Source organism: Cricetulus griseus, chromosome 5 (assembly GCF_003668045.3).
Source record: "Cricetulus griseus strain 17A/GY chromosome 5, alternate assembly CriGri-PICRH-1.0, whole genome shotgun sequence".
Taxonomy (NCBI): domain Eukaryota; kingdom Metazoa; phylum Chordata; class Mammalia; order Rodentia; family Cricetidae; genus Cricetulus; species Cricetulus griseus.
This window is the reverse complement of record NC_048598.1, coordinates 58403367-58426684: the sequence shown is the minus strand read 5'-3', so window position 1 is coordinate 58426684 and position 23318 is coordinate 58403367. Positions and strand designations below refer to the sequence as shown.

Below are 23318 nucleotides of genomic sequence, written 5' to 3'. Positions count from 1 at the left end.
ATAATACATTTTCATTCAAAACTATGTTTTTTTTCTGCCAAAAAGAAACATATAATCATTGTCGTTCTCATTTTTCCTTGCTTGAAGAAACTAAACAAAAAGAGAAAAAGTTTTCTGAAAATATGGATATTAAATCTAGAGGAAATGTAATAAGAGCTAAAACTAGTCCCGTGGGAGTAAGAAAATGAATTTTTTTTATGGATCTAGGCAGGAATAATTTCTTTAAATGCAGGTATAGTTTAAGCTATTTTTAAATATTAATCTGTTGAGTCAAGAAATAGGTGTGTTTGTATTCTGGTGTATAATTTATTGAATTACAAAAGTTAAAATGTAAACTTCATGTTTACATTTAAAATGCAAGGAAAGAAAAAAGGAAATCTCACAGACATTAGATACTTTTGTCCACCTTTATTCTATTAGTAGTATCTATTATTTTAGATATACTGTATCTATTTTAGATCATTTTTGAGTCATTCAAATAAAAGAACATATTTTTAAATGGAAGACTAATTACAGTAATGTGAAAACAACTCTGCAGTGAACATGTGTGTCTGTGAAGGTGGTGAGGAAGTAAAAAGACCAGGAAGCTAAGGCCTCACTTATTTCTGTAAGGACTATGACTGGTGGTTCATAATGCTGTGAGCACATTGGTAGCGGGGAGGCAGAAGTGTGTTCAGGTGCCCATTCTAAGATAGTAGTAAGAGGCTGTGTGTGGAAGTGGCATTTTAGAGGGGGCAGTTTTAATTCCACTTACAAAACTATGGAATTAATTTGGGGCATGGAAAAAATACTATTTCCTATTTAATTCCACTTCTCAAAGCACTTAATATTTATTAAGCTACAAATAATCAGCAAGGATTTATACACGTCAATTAAGCTTCCCAATACCTTAGGAACTTATTAATAATTTAAATGTACTATGAAAACTAATTATAATCATAATTTATTCTGGACTATTAAATAAATGTCATAAAATGTAACACAAGTAATAAGTGACAATAAAATTTTAAAATATTATTATTCAACTAGCACCTAACAAACTAAAAAATCTCATATTTTTAAAAAAATTATCTAATGAATGAAGATAATTTGCAGTGACATTTGGTGCCAAGAGGAGGGAGTTGTAGTCTCAAATACTAATGGCAAAATGCAGAGAAAGAATTATCAAAAGCAGATGTGTGGGAAAAAAAACCCTGCCATTATCTACTAATATTTGGCCCCAAAGCCCTGGTCAGTGTGCTCCCTTTTCCCCTAGACACTGAAAGTAGCTAAAGAGAGGGCCTGTTAGAGGCTGCAAAGATAATATCTGATTGGATTTCCTTTGTTTAAAATTGTGCATCCTAACAGAAACCTGTGATTCAACCATTTTTAATGTCTGCAGGCCTCCTGACAAGTCAATAGTAACATTTTTCTAAATTTTATTGAATATTTTGCTCTAAAATATCACCTGCCTCCCACTCACTTCATTGACGAGTGAGCAAATGGTCTAATGTGCCCTTGTTGTCTTTAAATTCTACCAGCAGGATTTTTGAAAACCAATTTCCTAATACTCATTTTCCTTCTCTGTGTTCATATTTGTTGTAAGTAGTGCAGATGAGTTGAGCATTGTCCTACATAAGGCATCTAAACAGTGAAATCAGGAAAGGGATTGCTATTCCAAGAACACCAGAGGCACCAACAGAACCTATGATGCACCCCCACACCCAGAACCAAGTGGGAATCAAATGCGTCCAGCGCTTTGTTGAATTATTAATAAATTTTAATTAAGTCTTTCTTCAGGTGGGTTCAGCAAATGTTTGATTTGTGAGAATGTAACAAGTGGTATCAGCATATGCCAGTTTGTAGGCAGAGGTGGTTCACTCTGAAGACTGGGAGGGAATTGTGTCAGCAGCAATAGAAGGCGTAACAACCTAGGGACCTGACAGAACTGATGGCAGCTGCAAAGATAGAGTGGTGAACTACAGCATGCAGCTGATAAGTGACTCTAGACAAGGTCCTCTGTACTCTGCTCCTACATCCTTGGCCTACCCTGAAGTTCACTACGAACACCTCCATGAGTGGTCCCCTCCCTTACAGTATGCTTTGCTGCCTCTGGGAGTCAGCCCTGCTTGAGTGAGTAAATAGATGTACATCCCAGGTCCTCACCGGGAGGAGGCTAGCCCAGAGTCACATTCCACAGGTCCTCAGAGAGCTGTCAGCCTGACCAGCCCCCTGGGAGCCACTCTCTATAATGGTCCCCCTTTGGCTCTCTTGCTTTCCCTGTCACATCACCATCCCTGCTCAGTGCTTACCAGAACCACCGTCTAAGGAAATCAACTACCACACACATGTTTGTATCTGGGGGAAAACAAAAACAGTCATCCAATAAAGAAATGCCAGGTCACTTCTTAGCATTGGGCAATGACTTTTATGATGGCAGACAGGAGCTTTCCACATCACATGTGCTGCTCCAGCAAGCAATTCAGGCACATCTGTCTCATCTCTGGCCCAGTGAAAATGTGCTGTGTTTCAATGCCTCCTTGCAGCATGTTTAGAGAAAGTCAGTGGAAAGACTAAAGCTGCCCACAAGAGTTCCAGGAGGACTGAGACTAGAATGAGAAAGACTTAGAGGGAACAAGAGTTGGTGCCTGGAAATATGTGGTGCCCCAGAGAACTCAGATGCAAACAATAGTGGAATGGGGTTTCTCCTCCGGGGTCAGGGAAGTGGCTCTGACTATGTTCATTCAGTATGAAGGAAAATGGTGATCAAAGCGGATGGAAGACTTGAGAATATGAAGATGGCCCATGTGGTCTTCCAGTCATCATCAGTCCTTGGAACTTCCTTCTCTGAGCCATCCATAGGGTGGAGTGAGGTCAGAGAGACTATGTGAGTCCCCTTCATGGAGGGTGATGGCTGGCATGTGGCCTGAATGAAAGAGGCACTATTCACACTTCGGAGGAGGTTGGGTAGCCTTCAGTGGGTAGCCTGGACTGGGCTGGTTGGGGGTACAGGGAATGGGAGATGTTGACAGTTACTCTGAACTCTAAGACCTGGATGATGTGCACATCTGAGACTGAGCTAGAGGCAGTCCAGGGACACAATAGTGTAAATGCACTAAAATGAATTTTGTGCCTCATATTTTTAAATAAGTGTATTAATTTTATATAATGGTCAATAGATGCAAGAACAAAATTGATATTTATTTGAAGAAATGTGCATGTTGCATTCAGAAAAGCAAATTTACGTGCCACAATGTGACTAATTATTTCATAAACTCTAAGCATTATTCATTAACTAATTAGTCTAACCAGATATTTATTAGCATGAACATTGCTGTCAAAGTGACAATAGGTACTAAATGCAAGAGATCTGTTTTGACACTGAAGTTAGAAAACCAGTGAGGTGCTTCTTCTACATCCATCTTGAGAGAGCTTACAGTCATAACTCCGGGACAGTTTCTTTTGCCTTTTCTATCTGTAGCTCTAATAGTTCAATCTCCAGAGACAGTTTGTAAACCTCCAGTGCCATTTTCACATCAGCTGAATTTGACAGACATTGCATGAACCTCTTGCCTGCAAACACATGCTCACAGTCTTTCTCCTGAAAGAGATGTAGGTTTGGGCAGCAGTGAGTGGCTTCAGATGATCGTCAAGAAATAGAGCAGCATTACATTACATGGTGTAGAAAAATAGGAGGCAGTACTCCTAGGTCTATGGAACTTCACTCTTTATGGGATTCAGTATTTCATGTCCTCAATGAAAACAGGAAAATGTGTTCTGCCGACTTACCAAATGACTGTGAGGGAAAAACATTTTATCTGAATGACTTAGAAATGATTTGCAACAAGTAAGTCATAGGTCGGCACTATTGGCTGAGAAAAAAAAAAACATTTTAGTGTTTGATGGCACAGAACTTGTGATTTGTGTCACTTACCTGCACACATCTGGGCATCTCTGGGTACCAGGTTCCATTCTCTAAACAAGTGATACTTTGGGAACCTAACATGGCAAAGCCAGAGTCACACTGGATGGTGACATTTTCAGATTCAATATACTGATCTTTATTGGCAGACAGCATTCCATTTCTTATCTCTGGTTTCTGGCATAGAGCTATAAAGAAAACATGTTTTAGATAATTGTGATCTGAGGGAAAAGATGTAATAGTCCGTAGTAAAAAGAATGACCTGGGGCTGGAGAGATGGCTCAGAGGTTAAGAGCACCGACTGATCTTCCAAAGGTCCTGAGTTCAATTCCCAGCAACCACATGGTGGCTCACAACCATCCATTATGAGATCTAGTACCCTCTTATGATGTGCAGATATACATGGAAGCAGAATGTTATATACATAATAAAGAAAGAAAGAAAGAAAGAAAGAAAGAAAGAAAGAAAGAAAGAAAGAAAGAAGAAACTCGGTTGTTTTTGCCTCCAAAACAAAATTTAAAAAAAGAAGAAAACTCAAATAAAAAAAAAAGAATGAACTGAACTTGCATGCAGCTTATTCTGCTTTCCATTTGTTTTGTTAGCAAAATATTGATGAGTGTTTTTGTTGAGCATGACAGTCTATGTACACAATGTGACTAACTTGAGTCTCATGATTCTCCTGCTAAGTGAGTCTATTGTTTCCCTGTTTTATGAGAAGAAAACACAAACACAGAGAAGGCAAGAAATGTTTCCATGGCTATAATGTGTTTAAATAACATGACAGGATATTTTTAAAAGTGTATATGACGCATTCCGCCACCGACTGACCAGAAACTAGAGCCCTCACCCAGTGGCTGATGGAAGCAGAGACAGACATCCACAGATATACACTGAGCCGAAATCAGGAATTTAGTTGAAGAGAGGGAGGAATGAAGAACGAAGGGGTCTGTACCAGGTTGGAGAAACCCACAGGAACAGTTGACCTGAACAAGGGAGAGCACATCGACCCCAGATGCTGTCGGGGAGGCCAGTACAAGACTGATCCAGACCCCTGAACATGGATGTCAATAAGGAGGCCTCTGCACTCCAGGGAGCCTCTGGTGGTGGATTAGTATTTTTCCCTGGTGCAAGAAGGGACTTTGAGAGCCCATCCCATGTGAAGGGTTACACTCTGGCCCTGGACACATGGGGAAGGGCCCAGGACCAGCATAGGAAGACTTGGTGGACTTTGCAGCACCCCAGTTGAGGGCCCTACCCTGCCTGGGGAGTGGTGGGTGGATGGGGTGGGGTGTAGACTGGAGATGGGGGAGGAGGGTTGGGGGTGAGGGGAGGGAGAGGGAGAAGGGACTTGAAATAAGCTTGTTCCCTAACTAGAACTAATAAAATAAAATAAAAAGTGTATATGACCCCAGATTCTCTCTTGACACATTAACTCTTACTGTAAATAGTTCTTCAAGAATCTAATCGTGGAGTTCTTCTGTGAGCAGTGGGGACAATTACATCAAATAAATTATGAATTACTATGAACATAGCTATACTAATATTACATGAACATAAAGTAAGGCCTAACCCTAACTCCTCCTGCTCCCTGTAACTAATTGGCACTGTGTTTTATCAATATGCTACATCTACATCATGGTGGATGGGAGCTTGGCAGAAGTTCTGATGGCAAAACTTATCACTCCCATGTTTGAAATTAGCCCAACAGAGTCTACACTGATGCCAGAACAAGTTTGATTGAAAATTTTTTACAGGCCCACAGGTGTCATTATAAAATGTTTTGCTTCTATAATATTTCTCAAAAACATATATAAGAAACTGAGAATATGAGCTGTCTCAAGAAGGTTGATGCTTGTAATTGTGAGAAAGAAGTAGAAGGAAGTCAGACTGTGCATTTTGTGTGTGGTTTGTGTGGAATAGCATCTGCTGATGTGAGTTATTTAAAAATAAACAAATCGACTCTACCAGAGACTACGCCAACCACAAGAAGTCTAGTTAGACTGCCCTCCTCCAAACTCACCCACTATCCCAGCATTCCCCCACCCTATCCCCAGTCCAGAACCCTCCTATCTGCCTTGCCACAGCCTCCAACTGGGGTAGAGACTCCCGTCTCTACCAGAGACCATACAGACTGAAGGGAGAAGTCTAGGTAAGCTGCCTGCCAGCCAAACTCCCCTACTCTCTCACCCTCTTGGTGTCTGGCCACCCTACCCCCCAGACCTGAGCCTTCCTAGTTGCCATGTTCCATCCCCCAACTAGGACTGAGACTCCCCACTCTACCAGAGAACATATGTCCAGAAGTCCAGCCCCCAACTCCAGAGGAGACCCCCTGCTCAACCACAGGCCACACCTACTAGAAGAGCAGAGAGGAAATAGAAATCAAGGAACAAAACACCCATCCAACAAGGACTAACTCAGAGTTTGGCACCTAGACCTACAATCACCCCAAATACAGATACCTAGATGTTAGAAAACAACAACAGCCAAGGCAATATGTCATGACCAGAGACCAGCATCATATTAGAGCAAGCCCTAAATACTCCAACACAGCTTAAGCATAGGGAAAAGACCTTAAAACCAATTTTATGAAGATGATTGAGGTCTTCAAAGAGGAAATGAATAAATCCCTTAAAGAAAGCCAGGAAAAAAACAAATAGTTCAAGGAAATGAATAAAACTGTTCAAGACCTGAAAATGGAATGGAAGCAATAAAGAAAATACAAACTGAGGGAATTCTGGAAATGAAGAATCTAGGTAAATGAGCAGGGACCACAGATGAAAGCAAGCATCACCAAAAGACTATAAGAAATAGAAGAAAGAATCTCAGTCATAGAATATACAATAGAAGAAACGGGTACATTGATCAAAGAAAATGTTAAATCTAAAAAGTTTCTGATACAAAACATCCAGAAAATCTGGGACACTATGAAAAGACCAAGCCTAAGAATAATAGGAATAGAAGAAGAAGAATTGAAGCTCAAGGGCCCCGAAAATATTTTCAACAAAATCACAGAAGAAAACTTTCCTAACTAAAAGAAAGAGATGCCTTCAAAGGTACAAAAAGCTTACAGAACACCAAATAGAATGGGCCAGAAAGGGAAGTCTCCTCACCACATAATAAAACACTAAATATTTGGAGCAAAGAAAGAATACTAAAATCTGAGAGAGAAAAATAGCAAGTAACATAGAAAGGCAGACCTAGTAGAATTACACTTAACTTCTCAATGCAGACTCTGAAAGCCAGAAGGACCTGGACAGATGTCCTGCAGACTCTAACAGAAGACAAATGCAAGCACCTATTATTACACCCAGCAAAACTTTCAATCACCATAGATGGAGAAAACAAGATATTCCATGATAAAGTCAAATCTAAATAATATCTATCCACAAACCCAGCCCTACAGAAGGTGCTAGAAGGAAAACTTCAATCCAAAGAGGATAACTACACACAAGAAAGCACAGAAAATAATCTCACACCAGCAAAACCAAAAAAAAAAAAAGAGGAACACACACACACACACACACACACACACACACACACACACACACACACACACACACACTCATACACCCAACAAAACCAAGGACTTAACAATCATTGGTCATTGATATCTCTCAAAATCAATGGGCTCAATTCCCCAATAAAAAGACACAGACTAATAGAATGGATGTGTAAAGAGGAATTATCCATCTCTTGCATTTCCTCAGAGTAAAGAGTTGGAAAAAGATTTTTCAAGCAAATGGATCCAAGAAACAAGCTGGTGTAGCCATTCTAATATCTAACAAGATAAACCTCAAACCAAAATTAATCAAGAAGAATAAGGAAGGATAATTCATACTCATCAAAGGAAAACTTCACCAGGATGATATTTCAATCCTTGATGTCTATGCCCTAAATGCAAGGGCACTCACATTTGTAAAAGAAACATTACTAAAGCTTAAATCACACAGTGACCCTCACACACTGATTATGGGAGTCTTCAAGACCCTACTCTCACCAACAGACAGATCACCCAGAAAAATACTGAAGCTAACATGTTATAAACAAAATGGACCTAACAGATATCTACATAACATTTAACCCCAAAACAAAAGAATATACCTTCTTCTCAGCACCTCATGGAACTTTGTCCAAAACTGACCACATACTCTGTCACAGAACAATTTCATCACATGGAAGAAAATTGAAATAACCCCCTGTATCATATCAGACCACCACAGATTAAACTGGATTTCAACAACAGAAACAACAGAAAGTCTACAAACTCATGGAAACTGAACAGCTCTCTATTGAATGAATTCTGGGTCAAGGCAGAAATAAAGAAAAAAATCAGAGTTTCTAGAATTCAGTAAAAATGAATATACAACACACTCAAACTTACAGGACACAATGAAAGCTGTGCCAAAAAAGGAAAATTCATAGCACTAAGTACCTGCATAAAGAAATTGGAGAGATCTCACATTATCAACTTAACAGTACACTGAAAACTCTAGGACAAAAAAAAGCAAAAGCATCCAAGAGGAGTAGATGGCAGGAAATAATCAAACCAAGGGCTGAAATGAATAAAATAGAAACAAATAGAACAATACAAAGAATCAATGAAACAGAGTTGCTTCTTTGAGAAAATTAGCATGATAGACAAACCCTTATCCAAACTAACTAAAAGAAGGAGACAGAATATCCAAATTAACAAAATCAGAACAAAAAGGTGGCATAATAATAGACACCAAGGAAATTCAAAGAATCATAGGTCATACTTTTAAAACCTATACTCCACAAAATTGATAAATCTTGTCAGGAGCTATGAGAGATACAGCCGGTAATAACTAGTGTTCACAGGCTGACTTACCAGATGAGTGATTCTCTGATGGAGACCCCCACCTGGCAAGGCCATGGAGTTACTGGCTATACCATCCTGGGCATTTACCTAAAGGATGTTCCATCCTACCACAAGGACACTTGCTCAACTATGTTCATAGAAGCTTTATTCATAATAGCCAGAAACCGGAAACAACCAGCCCAGAAAGGCTCAGAAACAAGGAGGGCTCTAAGGGGGATGCATGAATCTCTCTGGGAAGGAAAACAGAATAGATTTTGTGTGCAGGTGGTGCTGGGAACAAGGAGATATCAAGCAGGGACAGGAGGTGAAGGAGAGAACACTGAGAGAGATAACTGGAATTGGAGGGCATTTTGGGGGGCAGGCAATGTGGAAACCTAGTCCAGTAGAAACTCAGGATTCTACAAGAGTGACCCTAATGAAGATTCCTAGTAATGGAAGATTCAGAGCCTGAACAAGCCATCCTCTGTAACCAGGGAAGGCTTCCTGAGGTGGGATGCAGATACCAACCCAGCCATAAAACCTTCAACCTATACTCTATCTCTCATGCAAGGTGTACTGGGGCAATGGAGGCACAAAACTTTTAGGAATGGCCAACCAATGACTTCTCTAACTTAAGGCCCACACCACATGAGGGGGCCCATGCCCAACATGATAGAAAAATCAAGAAAATGATTCCTAACAATATCCTTATATGCACACAGATTTGTGCCTGGCCCAATAGTCATCAAAGAGGTTCTTGCGGGCAGCTGATGGGAGAAGATGCAGAAACCCACAGTCAAACATTAGGCAGAGAGCCCAAATTGAAGACCTTCTTAAGGTTCCCTCTTTGTAGCTCTGGGAACACTATGGAAGAGGGGGAGGAAGAAAGGTAAGAGCCAGAGGGGTCAGGGATACCAGGAGAACATGGACCACAGAATCTACTAAGTAGGGCTCATAGGTGCTCAAAGGCTGAAGCAGTAATCATGGAGCCTGCATGGCTCTGTGCGAGGTACTCTACATATATGTTCTAGTTGTTAACTTGATGTTTTTGTAGGGCTCCTAACAGTGGAAGTGTGAGTGTCTCTCCATTTCTTCTGTCTGATCTTGAGACCCTTTTCCTCTTACTGAGTTGTGTCACCCAACCTTGATATGAGGGTTTATGCCTAGTTTTATCCAATCTTGTTATGCCAAGTTCAGTGGATATTCCTGGGAGGCCTGCTCATTTCTGAAAGAAAATGGAGGAAGAATGGATCTGGGGGAGAGGGGAGGTAGGTTGAGAGAATGGGAGAGATGGAGGAAGGAAAAACTGAGGTTGAAATGTATTGAAAACAAAAAAAAATAGAAAAGAAAATCATATAATTACAAGAAGAAAATAATCAAATGTTTTTCCTTCATCTTTCAGGGAATAACTTTGCCCTCCATTCCCGACAGCAATTCTACCCATGTGGTATTGGGGTGAGAAGGAGGGGGAAGAAGTTACCTTTACACTGTGGAGGTGCTGGTGTCCATTTTGAAAGTCGGCAGGAGATGCTTGCCTCTCCAACCAATCTGTATCCTTCATCACATTCATATGTAGCCTCAGTTGAGAAGTAGTGACTAGATCTTATATAATGTCCATGGGCAATGTTTGGAGGAAAATTACAACCTTGATGATAAAACACAGGAGAGAGGATGAGACACACATGTCAAATGTGTCAAACAGCACTTCGCCCAGGATTTGTGCATCTGAGATGCTTCATTCTATCCTTCTTTCTTCCCTGCCTATAAGACCAATGGACCAAAGCCATGAATTTGAATGACCTTCCTGGGCATCTCAGGTTCAGGAATTTGGAAGTCTCAGCTATCCACTGGTATAATGTGGAATTTCCTTGAGTTACCTACAAGGTGTTGGAAGCTTTACAAGGTGGGACCTCATGGGAGGTTCTTAGGTCACTAGGGGCTTTCTCTTTATGGAGACTGTGTGTCTTTAACTCTCTTGTCTCTTTTCTCTCTGCCTCAGGATTGGGCAAATAGTTTTGCTCCAACTTATACTCATGCCATGATGTACCCCTTTACAGAAGTCCAAAAGCAAGGGGGGGTCAATAGACGTAAATCTGAACCTTTTCTCCATAAGTTGATTGCCTCAGGCATTTGTGGTACTGACAGAAAACTGCCAATATAAGCCCTTCTGTTTCCCTTCCTTTTACTGACAATTTATTTACATTGTTTGGGATCCATTTTTGCATGAAGTGGGGATCCTGTCCCAGAAATATATGTTATCTGTGGCATACAGTCAATTTGATATTCAATGCTAAGGTGTATAAAGGATGCCAAAATATTCTCCCTAAAATATTTAAGATAGTTGGGTTAAGGACCCCGGTAATGCAGACACAGCTGCCAGCCTTTTCCTTTTTTCCTGATGACAATACAATCCAGAGGTTCACAGAAATGAATCTCGCACATCCTGCCCTTTCCACGCCTAAAGTGAAAATGTATATTATCTGCCTGATTGTCAACTCAGAGCTAGACCCAGCAGGGTCAGAGGATTGTGGGATAAGACATTAGCACTTTAACACAGCCATCCTAGCTTGGAAAGACCATACTGCCTCTCACTGACCTGTCTGTCAGCTCTCTAAAATTTACAACTCTTTGTTAAAATAGTACTTGAGACAGAGTTCTAAGTCATGGCTTTGAATGAGGACTTTCTGGACATTTCTTTTGGGAAATTCTCTTAACCTGCTTTCTTTTTTAATCTTCCTAACTGGTCTTTTGTTTCAGTAGCGTGACTCTACTACAGACTTTGGAGAACTGTGGAAATTTATATTTCCTTCCCTTTGTAATGCATCTATAAAACATGGTAAAGATGTCAAATGCACCCATAATCTCTGAGTCATTACTGTCCAGCCAAACGGCTCACCCATCTCCACCAAGAAGAAGTATTTACTATGTACTTTGTTTTAGAAAATACTTAAAGGAAGAATAAAATAGCAATGATGATAATAAACAAAACAAGGAGAAGAGCAACTGAAGAGATCCACAAACACTGAGGAGAAAGTTGGTAAAATGAGTGTGTTAGCACTCTGTAATAGTCATGAGCATTGTACTAAAATGTATACCACAAGTATGAGAAACTGTTCTATATACATAAAATCAAAATGCTGTAGCTGCTATTGCAGATGGTAGAAAGAGGCTTAAAAATGACTCGGGGAAGTAAGTATGTTAGAGTGGATATACTACGTACACTAAAAAGCTCAACCAAGTGATTATATTTTACAGAAAAGGCTACAGGTCACCTCTACCATAGGAAACAAGTGTATTCAGTATTAAAGATGAACCAAAATATCTGAGAAGAAACCCTCATGAAATTAAGACTAATAGATGATAGTGCCTTTAAAAATAAAAATCTATCAACAGCCAATAAGGATGCCACTCAATTTATATAACAAACATTTGCAGCTGAATTATGAAGGGACTAATGTCATTTGGCCCATTAAAAGTTAGAATCTCAAGACAAGCATAGTAGTCAATCTCTATAATTCTAATATTCTGGAGGCCAGGCAAGAGGTCGAGTCTAAGACTGCATGAAATAAAAAGCAAAATCTAATCTCAAGAAATAACGTTTAAATTTCACATTTCTGTTTACAGTTTCAAGCCTAGATCAGTTTTCAAGCCTGTAGCACTGATTGAAGAAGGGTAATATTATTAATTTTTTTGTCATATATGTGTATAGTGAATGGGAAATTGGCATCTGTAGTGGTTTGAATGATAATGGCTCCCATAGGCTCATAGATTTGAATAATTAGTCACCAGAGAGTGGTACCGTTTAAAAGGATTAGGAGGTATGGCCTTGTTGGAGGAAGTGTGTCACTGAGAGTGGTGGGCTTTGAGATTTTAAAAGCCCATGTCAGGCCCAGAGCCTCTCTCTTCGCCAGTAGATTAGGATATAGCTCTCAACTGTATTTTTCCAACACCATTTCTAGCTGAGCTCTGCTATGCTTCCCATTATAATGATAATGGAATAAACCTCTGAATGAAAGCCCTCAATTAACTGTTTTTGTTTTATAAGAGTTGCCTTGGTCATGGTATCTCTTCATAGCAATAGAACAGTGACTTAGGTCTCAAGCTGTGATAACTCTCCTATCTCTGTTATAGAGCAGCAGTTCTCTTCACAGGGATTACCTAATACCATCTGCATATCAGATATTTATATTACAATTCATAATAGTAGCAAAATTACAGTTATGAAGTAGCAAAAGAAATAGTTTTATGATGGGGGGGTTGGGGTCACCACAACATGAGAAACTATATTAAGTGGCCAAAGAAGCATTAGGAAGGTTGAGAACCATTGCAGTAGAGCCTAAAAATATCTTGACAATCTGAACATCCATAGCACATTGCATTGATCCAATATATTAATGGTATCATGTTAATTCTAGTGATGAGCATGAAATGGCTAGCATGATGAAACCCCAATGTACAGAATATGAACAGTCCAAGACTTGCCACACCGACAACTTTTTCACCTTCAAGGTTCAGTAACTATTAGGCTATCCACTGAAGCCAAAGTCATATGATTGCCACTTGCATATCATATTATAAGGAAAGGGCTGAGCACCAAGCTCAGTTCTTCCCAGACTCTAGAGGCAGCATAATCTATGCTTGGGACTACTGTTCTAACACTATACCTACCATGCATTGGACTCTTGATAAAACACCTTTTTTATCTATTTTTTATTTGAATTAGAAACAAGATTGTTTTACACGTCAATCTCAGTTCCCTCTTCCTCCTCTCCTCCCCTACCATCCCCCCAACTAAAACCCTACCTACCACATACCCTTTCTGCTCCCCAGGAGGGTGATGCCTTCCATAAGGGGGTCCTCAAAGTCTGTCATATCCTTTGGGATAGGGCCTAGGCCCACCCCCGTGTATCTTGGCTCAGGGAGTATCCCTCTATGTGGAATGGGCTCCCAAAGTCCACACCTATGCTAGGGATAAGTACTGATCTACTACAGGAGGCCCCATGGACTTCCCAGGTCTCCTCACTGACACCCATGTTCCTGGGGTCTGGATCAGTCCCTTGCTGGTTTCCTAGCTATCAGTCTGGGGACCAAGAATTCCCCGGATAAAACTTCTTTTATCCACACTATTACTTAAAGAAATTCTGGGGCAGTAGTTAAGATCACTGGCTGCTCTTCCAGAGGACCCAGATTCAATTTCCAGCATTCACACGGCAGCTTACATTGTATGTAACTCCAGTTCTAGAAGATATGACACCCTCAAACAGACATACATGTAGGCAACACACCAATGCATATAAAATAAAAATAAATAAAATTTTAAAAATAAAGAAAATAAACTCTCCCCCACAAAACATAGTTCTGTAAGTTCTTACTCTGATCACATGATGGTGTTTTAGGAGTCCACGTGCCATCTGATTTGCAAGTAGCTGAAATGATTGGATTATCTTCGCATGCGTAATACACTGTGTCATCATAGAAATAAGTACAGTCATTCTCAGGATACTTTCTTATATGTCGAATGACTTGAACATTATTTGGGTCTGGTTCTGGACAACATACCTCTAGAAAACAAAAATGGAGAATAAGTGTCAGTGAAGTCATCATGAAGAAGTTCTTACAGCTAATGACCTGATTTCTGCAACACTCAAGAGAAGTTTGGGGTACAGAAAAGGAAACCCAAATGCCTGGTCTTGTACCTCCTATAGAATATCTTTAAAAAAAAAAAACTCAAGTCCAGTCGCTTCTTCCAAGAATGCAATTTGTGTGTGGTGGGGGATTTCAAATATGCATATAATGTGTTTTAATCAATTCAACTCTTATTTGCTCACAACAGTTCCTCCCCTATCCCCTATACATCTTAATTTCATGTTTCTTTTTTTAAACACACTGAGTGCACTTAATGCTTCCAGTATGTGCACAGGTGTAGGGCCATCTGCTGAAGCATGAGTAGCCTATCAGAGGCTGCATCCTGCACAAAACAACAAAAAGCTACTCTCCATTTCCAAAAAGCCATCAATTGCTAATAGCTCTGTCTTGTGTCTCTAAATACAGGCAGAAAGTGGTTGGTTACTCCCATAGCATCTGTGCCTCTATTACACCAGTAGGCACACCTTGCCAGGCAGTGTTGCAAAAGTTCATAGCTGGATAATATTAATGATTATCTTCCCCCACCCTCCCAGTAGTGTGCATATCACCTTGCAATACAATGAAAGATAGCCACTAAGGATAAAACATCTAGGTTGATATAAACTTGATTTCTCCACATTCTATGATTCAAGTATGAGTGATGGCAATAACCTATAATTGTTAAGGATCTCTGGTACCCCACTGACCAACACCTATTAAAGAAGTAACCATACCTGGCACTATGGTTTTTGTTTGATTGCCTATGGTGTCTGAGAGAGGCACTGTTGCCTGCACACACACCCAATTACAGGGTAATTCAATTTAAACTCTTTATATATGCATGCATGTATATTTTAGGAAGATTATAAAGTAATGGGGTTCCAAATGGCTTTTTAAAAAAAGTCTTTAGTTTTCTCTCTCCCCATACTTTCTCCTCTATCCTGCCCTCCTACCCGCCATCCCATTTAACCTTTCCTATTCCACTATGCCCCATTTCCCTCTCTATATCAACTGCATTTTTTCTCCCTTCCATTGACATACCATGCCATGGACCCTTACTATTTTACTAACTTCTGTGGGTACTAAAATTTAAACACGTATTTAAAGATACAAAGCCAGCATCCACACATGAAAGAGAACATGCAGTGCTTGTCTTTCTAGGTCTAGGTTGCCTCACTCAGAATGATTTCAAGATCCACCCATTTACCTGACAATGTCATTTTTCATAACAGCTGGATAACATTTCATTGTGTAAACTTCTCACATTTACATCATACATCCGTCAGTTGATGGACATTTAGGTTATTTCTATTTCATGACAATTATGAATAGAGCAGCAATGAACACAGACAAGCAAGTATCTCTGTAGCACGATGTGAGCCCTTTGAGTATATACCCAAGAGTGGTATAGCTGGATCATATGGTAGAACTATTTCTAGCATATTGAGTAATTTCCCCACTGATTTTAATAGCAGCTGTACCAGCTTGTACTCCAAGAATCAGTGAGGAAGTATCTACATTCCCCATTTTCACAGTTCCATTTGTTGTTATTCATTATTCCTAATCTTAACCATTCTGACTGTGCTAAATCACCAAGTAGTTTAATTTACTTTAAGATTCCCTAAGGATTTTGAACATTCTAAAAAATATCCTTCGGCCATTAACATTTCTTCTTTTGAAACTCTGCTTAGTTCAATGTTCACTTTTTTTTTAATTGTGTTGTTTGTTTTCCCTGTGTTCTGGTTAGTTTTTGTCAACTTCACACAAACCTAGACATATCTGGAAAGAGGGCACCTGTTGTGGAATGTTATTTTTCCTCTGTAAACATGGGTTACATTCGTTTAGGCTGTGGGATATTACTTTCACTATGTGGAGGTGTGTTATATTTGTTTCTTCTACCTTGATTAATGTAAAGATGTATTACATTTGTTTCTGGTACATTTGTTTTTATGTAAAGCTGTGTTGCATTTGTTTCACCTTGCCTGCCTGAGGCACTTGATGGGTCTAATAAAAAGCTGAATGTGCACTAGCTAGGCAGAAGGAATAGGTGGGGCTGACAGGGAGACAAAACAAGTAGGAGAAGAGAGGAGAACAAGAGAAGGAGGAGAGAATGAGGGAAAAAGAGAGGGACATGCCCAGGGCCAGAAGTTAGGCAGCTGACAGACAAACAGAAATAAGCAGTGAAAGTAAGATATACTGCTGTGGAATAATCCTTCTGTACACTGTGAAGATGTGTTGCTTTCGTTGTTAGTAAAAAAAAAAGCTGATTGGCCAATAGCTAAGCAGGATTTTTAGGGCAGAGAGAATGCTGGGAAGGGAGGAGTCTGAAGATTTTCGAGCTAGATACAAAAAAAAAGCAACATGTGGAGCTCATAGATGAGGCAAACAAGCCTCAGGGCAACACAGAGATTGATAGAAATGGGTTGATTTAAGCTGTAAGAGCTGGCTGGAGACAAGCCTAAGCTATCAGCTGAGCATTTATAATTGATATCAATCTTCTTTGTAGTTATTGGGGAGTGGGCCAATGGGAGAGAAAAGTCTGCCTACAATATACAGAAGGAAAGAAAGGTAAAAAAACAAAAACAAAACAAAACAAAAAACCCTGAGGCAAAACATAGATGAAGAGAAACAGGTTAATTTATAAGAGCTAGCAAAAAAGGAGCCTAAACTAAGGCAAAGAATCCATAACTAATAAGTCTGTGTGTCATGATTTGGGAGCTGGCTGGTGGCTCAAAAGAATGCCTCATACATTTGATGTTCCAACATGTGGCACAGATTTCCACATAGGGCCTGAGATAGCTGAAGTAAAAGAAAAGAAGCTGAAGTTGGTACACCAAGTAAAAACAACAAGCTAAGTAAAAATGCCTGCCAAAGTGCTGGCACTGACATCCCATAGCTGGGGTGACTGAATGCCTTTCACCATTAAAAAACATGGCTCTTGGCCAGGCCCATGGGGCATAACAGCTCCTCTGCCATGGACCCGAGTAGGGGGCAGGGCCAGCCACTAGAGCCACTGGCGGAGGGCCTAGTCATCACTTAACTGTTTGGCTCACACATCAGAGGACACTGCAAGTGCACAGTTGCAGGTATTTAGTAAAGCAGGTCCAAATGGAGAAAACCTCTAAACAGGTTACAGTGTGTTTAAAAATGTGCTTAAGAAAGGGGGTATACATGGAGGGCCCTACCCTCCCTAGGGAGCAGAGGGAGGATTGGGTGGAGGGCTGGCGGGGGAGGGGGGAGAGGGAGAGGGAGAAGGGATTGATATGTAAAGCAAGCCTATTACTAATTTGAACTAATAAAAAAAAGTGCTAAATGAATAAATAACATTGAGAACTGGAAAAAAAAGATGAGTGGACCCACCCATTGTGGAGGAGGGGACCGTTCCCTGGGTAGGGACTGTGGACTGTATAAAATGGAATGAGCTGTGTGCTACAAGGCATGTGTTCATTGCTCTTTCTCTGACTGTGAAGGTGGTTCATCTAGGGGGAATATAGGATAAAAAAATAACTATTGACCTCAAATATTTTCCATTGGTGCAAATTTTTGTATGTTGATACAAATTTAAAGTTATTTTTATTATGCTGTATGTATGTTTCTACTCTTGTTTGGGGTATTGCACCTGTGAAGCTCATTTAAAAATACAATGTATAACTAAGAAATGCAGATTAGTAATTGGCCATATTTAATAATTGAACTTATAGTCATGTTAGGTATGTTTTCAAAGTTAAATAGATATATATTATAGATAGATAGATAGATAGATAGATAGATAGATAGATAGATAGATAGATGCTCTTCAAACACTTCAAAGACCTACAGAGTATGGCACTTAAGATGTTTTGTTAACATAGGGCTTTTTATTGACAGTGAGACATGTCTGTTCCTGGCAGCACCAATCTACTTCAGAAAGGATAATGGGCGTCAAAGAACCTCCATATGGAATTTGCTTTCAATGTGGCCAAATTAGCCATTTGGGCAAGAAACTGTCCTTGCCTTAATGGCTGATAATATACCATCCAAACTGGACACAAAGAAAAGTGATTGCCAAACTTTGCCAAAACAAGGTGGGAAATCCTTCAAAAATCCCTGCTTCACTGAAAAGTCTGCCATATATTCTAAGCCTGTAGGCCAAAGATTGGATACTCCAATGTTGCAGCAGAACCTTGGGCGACTGTCCAGAGAGCCAAATGTGTCTGTCATTTTGGAAGTAGTTTGCACTGCACTTTCTATTTACTTAGGTAATATTATATCCTTCTGGGGTCTTTAATAGAGTTAAAGACTAGACAGTAATACCGTTTTTTCTTTAGTTATGATAGAAGGCAAATTAGGTACAAAACTTTGGACTCAGCAAGATAAGATAAATAATGGAGTATTTTCTCTGAACTTGCCAAATACAAATGTACTAGATATTATAAATGTAATTCTTGATAATTGTTCTTGTTTTATACAGTTTTACTATTACAAAATTAAAGCCCCTCCTTTTTATTTAGACAAAGAGAGGGAAATGTTGTGTACTGTTATTTTAACTATGTAAAGATATGTTACATTTTTTTATGCTTGTACAGGAACCTTAGCTGAGGAATTGCCTCCATCAGATTGTCCTGCAAGCATGTCTGTGGGGAATTGTCTTAATGATTGTTGTGGGAAGACTCAGCCTACTGTGGGCAGTGCCACCTCTGGGCAGGTGATCTTGGGTTGTATAAGAAAGCAAATGGAACAAGCACAAGGAGCAAGCTGGTAAGCAGAATTTCTCTGTGGTCACTGTTCCAGTTCCTGCCATGACTCCCTTCAATGATGGACTGTAACATAGAAATGTGATGCAAATAAACCCTTTCCTCCTCACATTTGCTATTTGTCAAAATGTTTATAACAGCAATAAAAAGAAAACTAGGGTGCTCAGTGTTTGGTTGTTTAGTTCTTAGTATATTCTTAGTTCTTAGTATATTAACCCTCTGTCAGATGAATAGCTGTTAATGTTATTTTCCCATTCTGTACACTGCTTCTTCATCCAAATTGGTGTCTTTTGCTATACAGCTTCTTAGTTTCATGAGGTCTCACTTGTAAATTGTTGGAGTATGTTCAGAAAGTCCATATAAGTTGAAAAATATTCACCATTTTACCCTTTAACAGATTCAATGTATCATGTATAATGAGATCCTTGATCCATTTGGAAGGAAGAAATAACCATCTAGTTATCCAGTTTGTCCAACACCGTTCGGTGAAGATGCTGTCTTTTTGCCAATGTGTACTTTTGGCCTCTTCATAAAAAACCAGAAGCTTTTAGGAGTGTGGTCTTATATTTGAGTCTCCAGTTCTACTCTATTGGTCAATATGTCTGTTTTGATGCCAGTACCACGATGTGTTTTCTACTTACACTCTATGGTAGAACTTGAAATCAGGGGTGGTGGTATCTCCAGTGGTGTTTTTATTGGTCAGGATTTTTTTTTTTTTTTGCTATCCTGGGTCTGTGGTACTTCAATATGAATTTTAAGATTATGTTTTTGATTTCTATGAAGAATTCCGTTGGAATTCTTACTGGGATTATATTCAATCATAGATTGGTTTTGGTAGGATGGCCATTTTAATAATATTAATCCTACTAATATCTATGAGCAAATGATGTATTTCCATCTTCTGATGTCTTCTTCAATTACTTCCCTGTTTTAAAGTTTTCATTGTATGAGTCTTTCAATTTTTTCCTTAGATTTAGTCAAAGATAACTTTTGAAGCTATTATGAATGGGATTGTTTCCCTGGTTTCTTTCTCAGAGTTTATCACTGTAATATAAGGATTTCACATGTTAATTTTGTAGCCTACAACTTTGCTGAATAAGTGTTTTCACTGGAATCTTTAGAGTCTTTTATGTATAGGGATCAAATCATCTAGAAACAAAGACACATTTTCCTTTCCTATCCATATCCCCCTTATCTCCTTCATTTGTCTTATTGTTTTAGCTAAGAGTTCAAGTGCTATAGGGAATATACAGGGAGACAGTAGGAAGCCTGGTCTGCTTCCAGATTTCACTGGACACACTTTGAGTTCTCCTCCATTTAGAATGGTGAGGACTGTTCACATCTTGTATATTGACATCATTATATTGAGATATACTTGTTAACCTCTTTTATATTGCTTTTATTATATTGAGATATACTTGTGAATCTCTAGTTTCACCAGAGCTTTTATCATAAAGAGATACTGAGTTCCTCAAAGACCTTTCCTATAGATACTGAGATGACCTCATGGTTTCTGTTCTTGAGTTTATTTACTGGTGGATTACATTGATTATTCCATATGTTGTACATCCCTGGGATGTATCTCTGGGATGGATCTGACTTGATTATGGTAGATGATCTATTTTATGTGATCTTTAATTCAGTTTACAATTATCTTACTGAGAAGTTTTACATTTATGTTCATCATTGACCTATAATTTTACTTTTTAGTTGGGTTCTTTTTTTATTTTTTTTGAGACATGGTTACTCTGTATTGCTTTGGAGGTTGTCCTAGAACTTGCTCTGTAGACCAGGCTGGCCTCGAACTCATAGAGATCTGCCTGCCTTTGCCTCCCAAGTGCTGGGATTAAAGGCGAGAGCCACCAACACCCGGCTTTAGTTGGGTTCCTATCTGGTTCTAGTATCAGGATAATACAGGCTTAGTAAAAAACAAAAATGAAAGTGTTCCTTCATTTTCTATTTTACAGAATAACTTACAGAGTATTATTATTACTTATTCTTTGATGGTCTGGTATGAAGAATTCTGTGCTGAATATATCTGGCCCTGATATTTTTTTTTCATTGGGAGATTTTTAACTATTGATCCTATGTTCTTGGTTTTTATGGGCCTTTTAAAATTATTTGATTTATCTTGATTCAACTCTGGTTGGTGACATGCATCTAAAAATTCACCCATTTCCTTTAGACTTTTCCATTGAGTGGAATATAGGTTTTTAAAATATGTTTTTATAATCATTTGAATGTCCTAAGTGTCTGTTATGTTTCCCTTATCATCTATGATTTTCTTAATTTGGGTCCTCTCTTTTTGTTGATTTGGATACAGGTTTGCAAATCTTGTGAGTCTCATCTTCAGTCCATTGAGTATTTGTACTGTTGTTTGTTTGCTGTATTTTGTTTTTACCCTGGTTTTATCTTTTCCATTCAACCATTTTGTGTATGGTTTGCTCTCATGTTCCCAAGACTTTTAGATGGATCATTTAGTTATTAATTTGAGAGCTCTCAAAAAAACTTATGTAGGCACTTAGTACCATAAATTACCCTTTTCAAAATTATTTCATTGTGTTCCATAAGTTTAACATATTTTGTTTTCATTTTCACTCACTTCTAGAAATTTTTAAGTTTCTTCTTGATTTCTTCATTGACCCAATTATCATTCATTAGTGTGTAGTTTAATTTCTGTGAGTTTCTGTGGTTTTATTACCATTAACATCCATCTTTATTCTGTTGTTGCCCAATGTAGAATGTTATTTCAATTTTCTTATATTTGATGAGAGTTTCTTTGTCTCCTACTATTGAAGAAAGTTCTAAGAATTGCTGAGAAGAATAGGTATTCTATAGATGCCTGTTAGGTCTGTTTCATATATGTCATTTATCCCCAATGTTTCTCTGCTTATTTTTGTCTGCCTTACTGACTGCTGATAAGAGTGAGACAGTAAAGTCATCCATTATCACTGTTTTATTTAATCTTTAGTTTTAGGTCTAATAATATTTCTTTTTATTAAATTGGGTGCATCTAAATTTGGTGCATATATGCTCAGATTTCTAATAATCCCTTAGTAGATTTTCCTTTCATGAGTATGAAATGACCTTTTATTTCTTCTAACTAATCTTTGTTGGAAGTTTATTTTGTCAGATAACAGAATAGCTAAACTACTTGTTTACTAGTTCTGATTTCTTAAGTACCTTTTCCCATCTTTTTACCCTAAGTTGGTATCTATCATTGAAAGTGGGGTGTGTTTCTTAGAGGCAGAAAAAAAGATGGATCTTGATGGGAGATGTCCCTTTGTATGCTATGAATACATGTTTCTCTTATTGGTTGATGACAAACGGACCTGATGGACAGGCAGAATGTAGTCAGGCAGGAAGTAAAGGCAGGGCTAACAGACTAGGAGAAGGTTGGGAAGAGGAATGCAGAGAGTGAGATGCAAGAGAATTGCCATGTAGCTGCCTCGGAAGAAAAGGCCCAGGCGTCACCAGTAAGCAAAGACCACATGGAGATACACAGATTAATAGAAATGGGTTAATAATTAAGAGAGAACTAGCCAATAAGAAGCCTGAGCCATCAGCCAAACAGTTTATAATTAATATAAGCTTCTGTGTGTTTATTTGGGACTAAACAACAGTGGGTCCTGTGGGACAGAAACTTTCTTCTACAGGATCTTGTTTTCTAACCCGATAGGTTAGTCTGTCTCTTTATTGGAGAATCAAGACCACTGATATTAAGAGTTATTATTAAACAGTGTTTTAATTCTTGTCATTTTATTGTGATGGTGGCTTTTTTCTTAGACATTAGTCTTAGATTAGTCATTCTGGAATTATTATTTACTCCTTGTGACCTCTTGTTTTTATCCTTCACTTGAGACTAGAGTATTCCTTTCAATTTCCACTGTAGAGACAGCACAGTAGCCATAAATCGTAATGTATTTTTACCATAGGACATTTTTTGTTTCTTCTTTGATTATGACTAACACTTTTGCTAGATATAGCAGTCTTTGTTAGAACATGTGGTATTTCTGAATTTGTAAAACATCAGTTCAATCCCTTTTATATTTTAAAATCTCCATTGAAAAATCAGCTGTTACTCTGATGGGTCTGTCTTTATTAAGTGGCTTAACCTTTCTTTCTTGCAACTTATAATACCCTTTCTTTGTTTCATATGCTTAGTTTTTTTAAACTATAAAATGTCAAGGAAGTTTGTTTTCTGGTCCTGTCTATTTGGTGTTCTATATGCCTCTTCCAA

At 38.7% G+C, this 23318-nt stretch overlaps 1 protein-coding gene across 1 annotated transcript in view; it reads right to left on the bottom strand.

Annotated features, from left to right (window-relative positions):
* Window positions 1-3418: 3418 nt before the first annotated feature.
* C4bpa (complement component 4 binding protein alpha) overlaps window positions 3419-23318 on the bottom strand; it is a 37128-nt gene continuing 17228 nt past the window's right edge. Inside the window, exons 8-11 of the mRNA XM_035445832.1 lie at window positions 14093-14281; window positions 10201-10365; window positions 3914-4089; window positions 3419-3580 (exon numbers count right to left, since the gene is read on the bottom strand). Coding sequence (XP_035301723.1) covers window positions 3419-3580; window positions 3914-4089; window positions 10201-10365; window positions 14093-14281 — 692 coding nt within the window. The remainder of the gene's footprint in view (window positions 3581-3913; window positions 4090-10200; window positions 10366-14092; window positions 14282-23318) is intronic.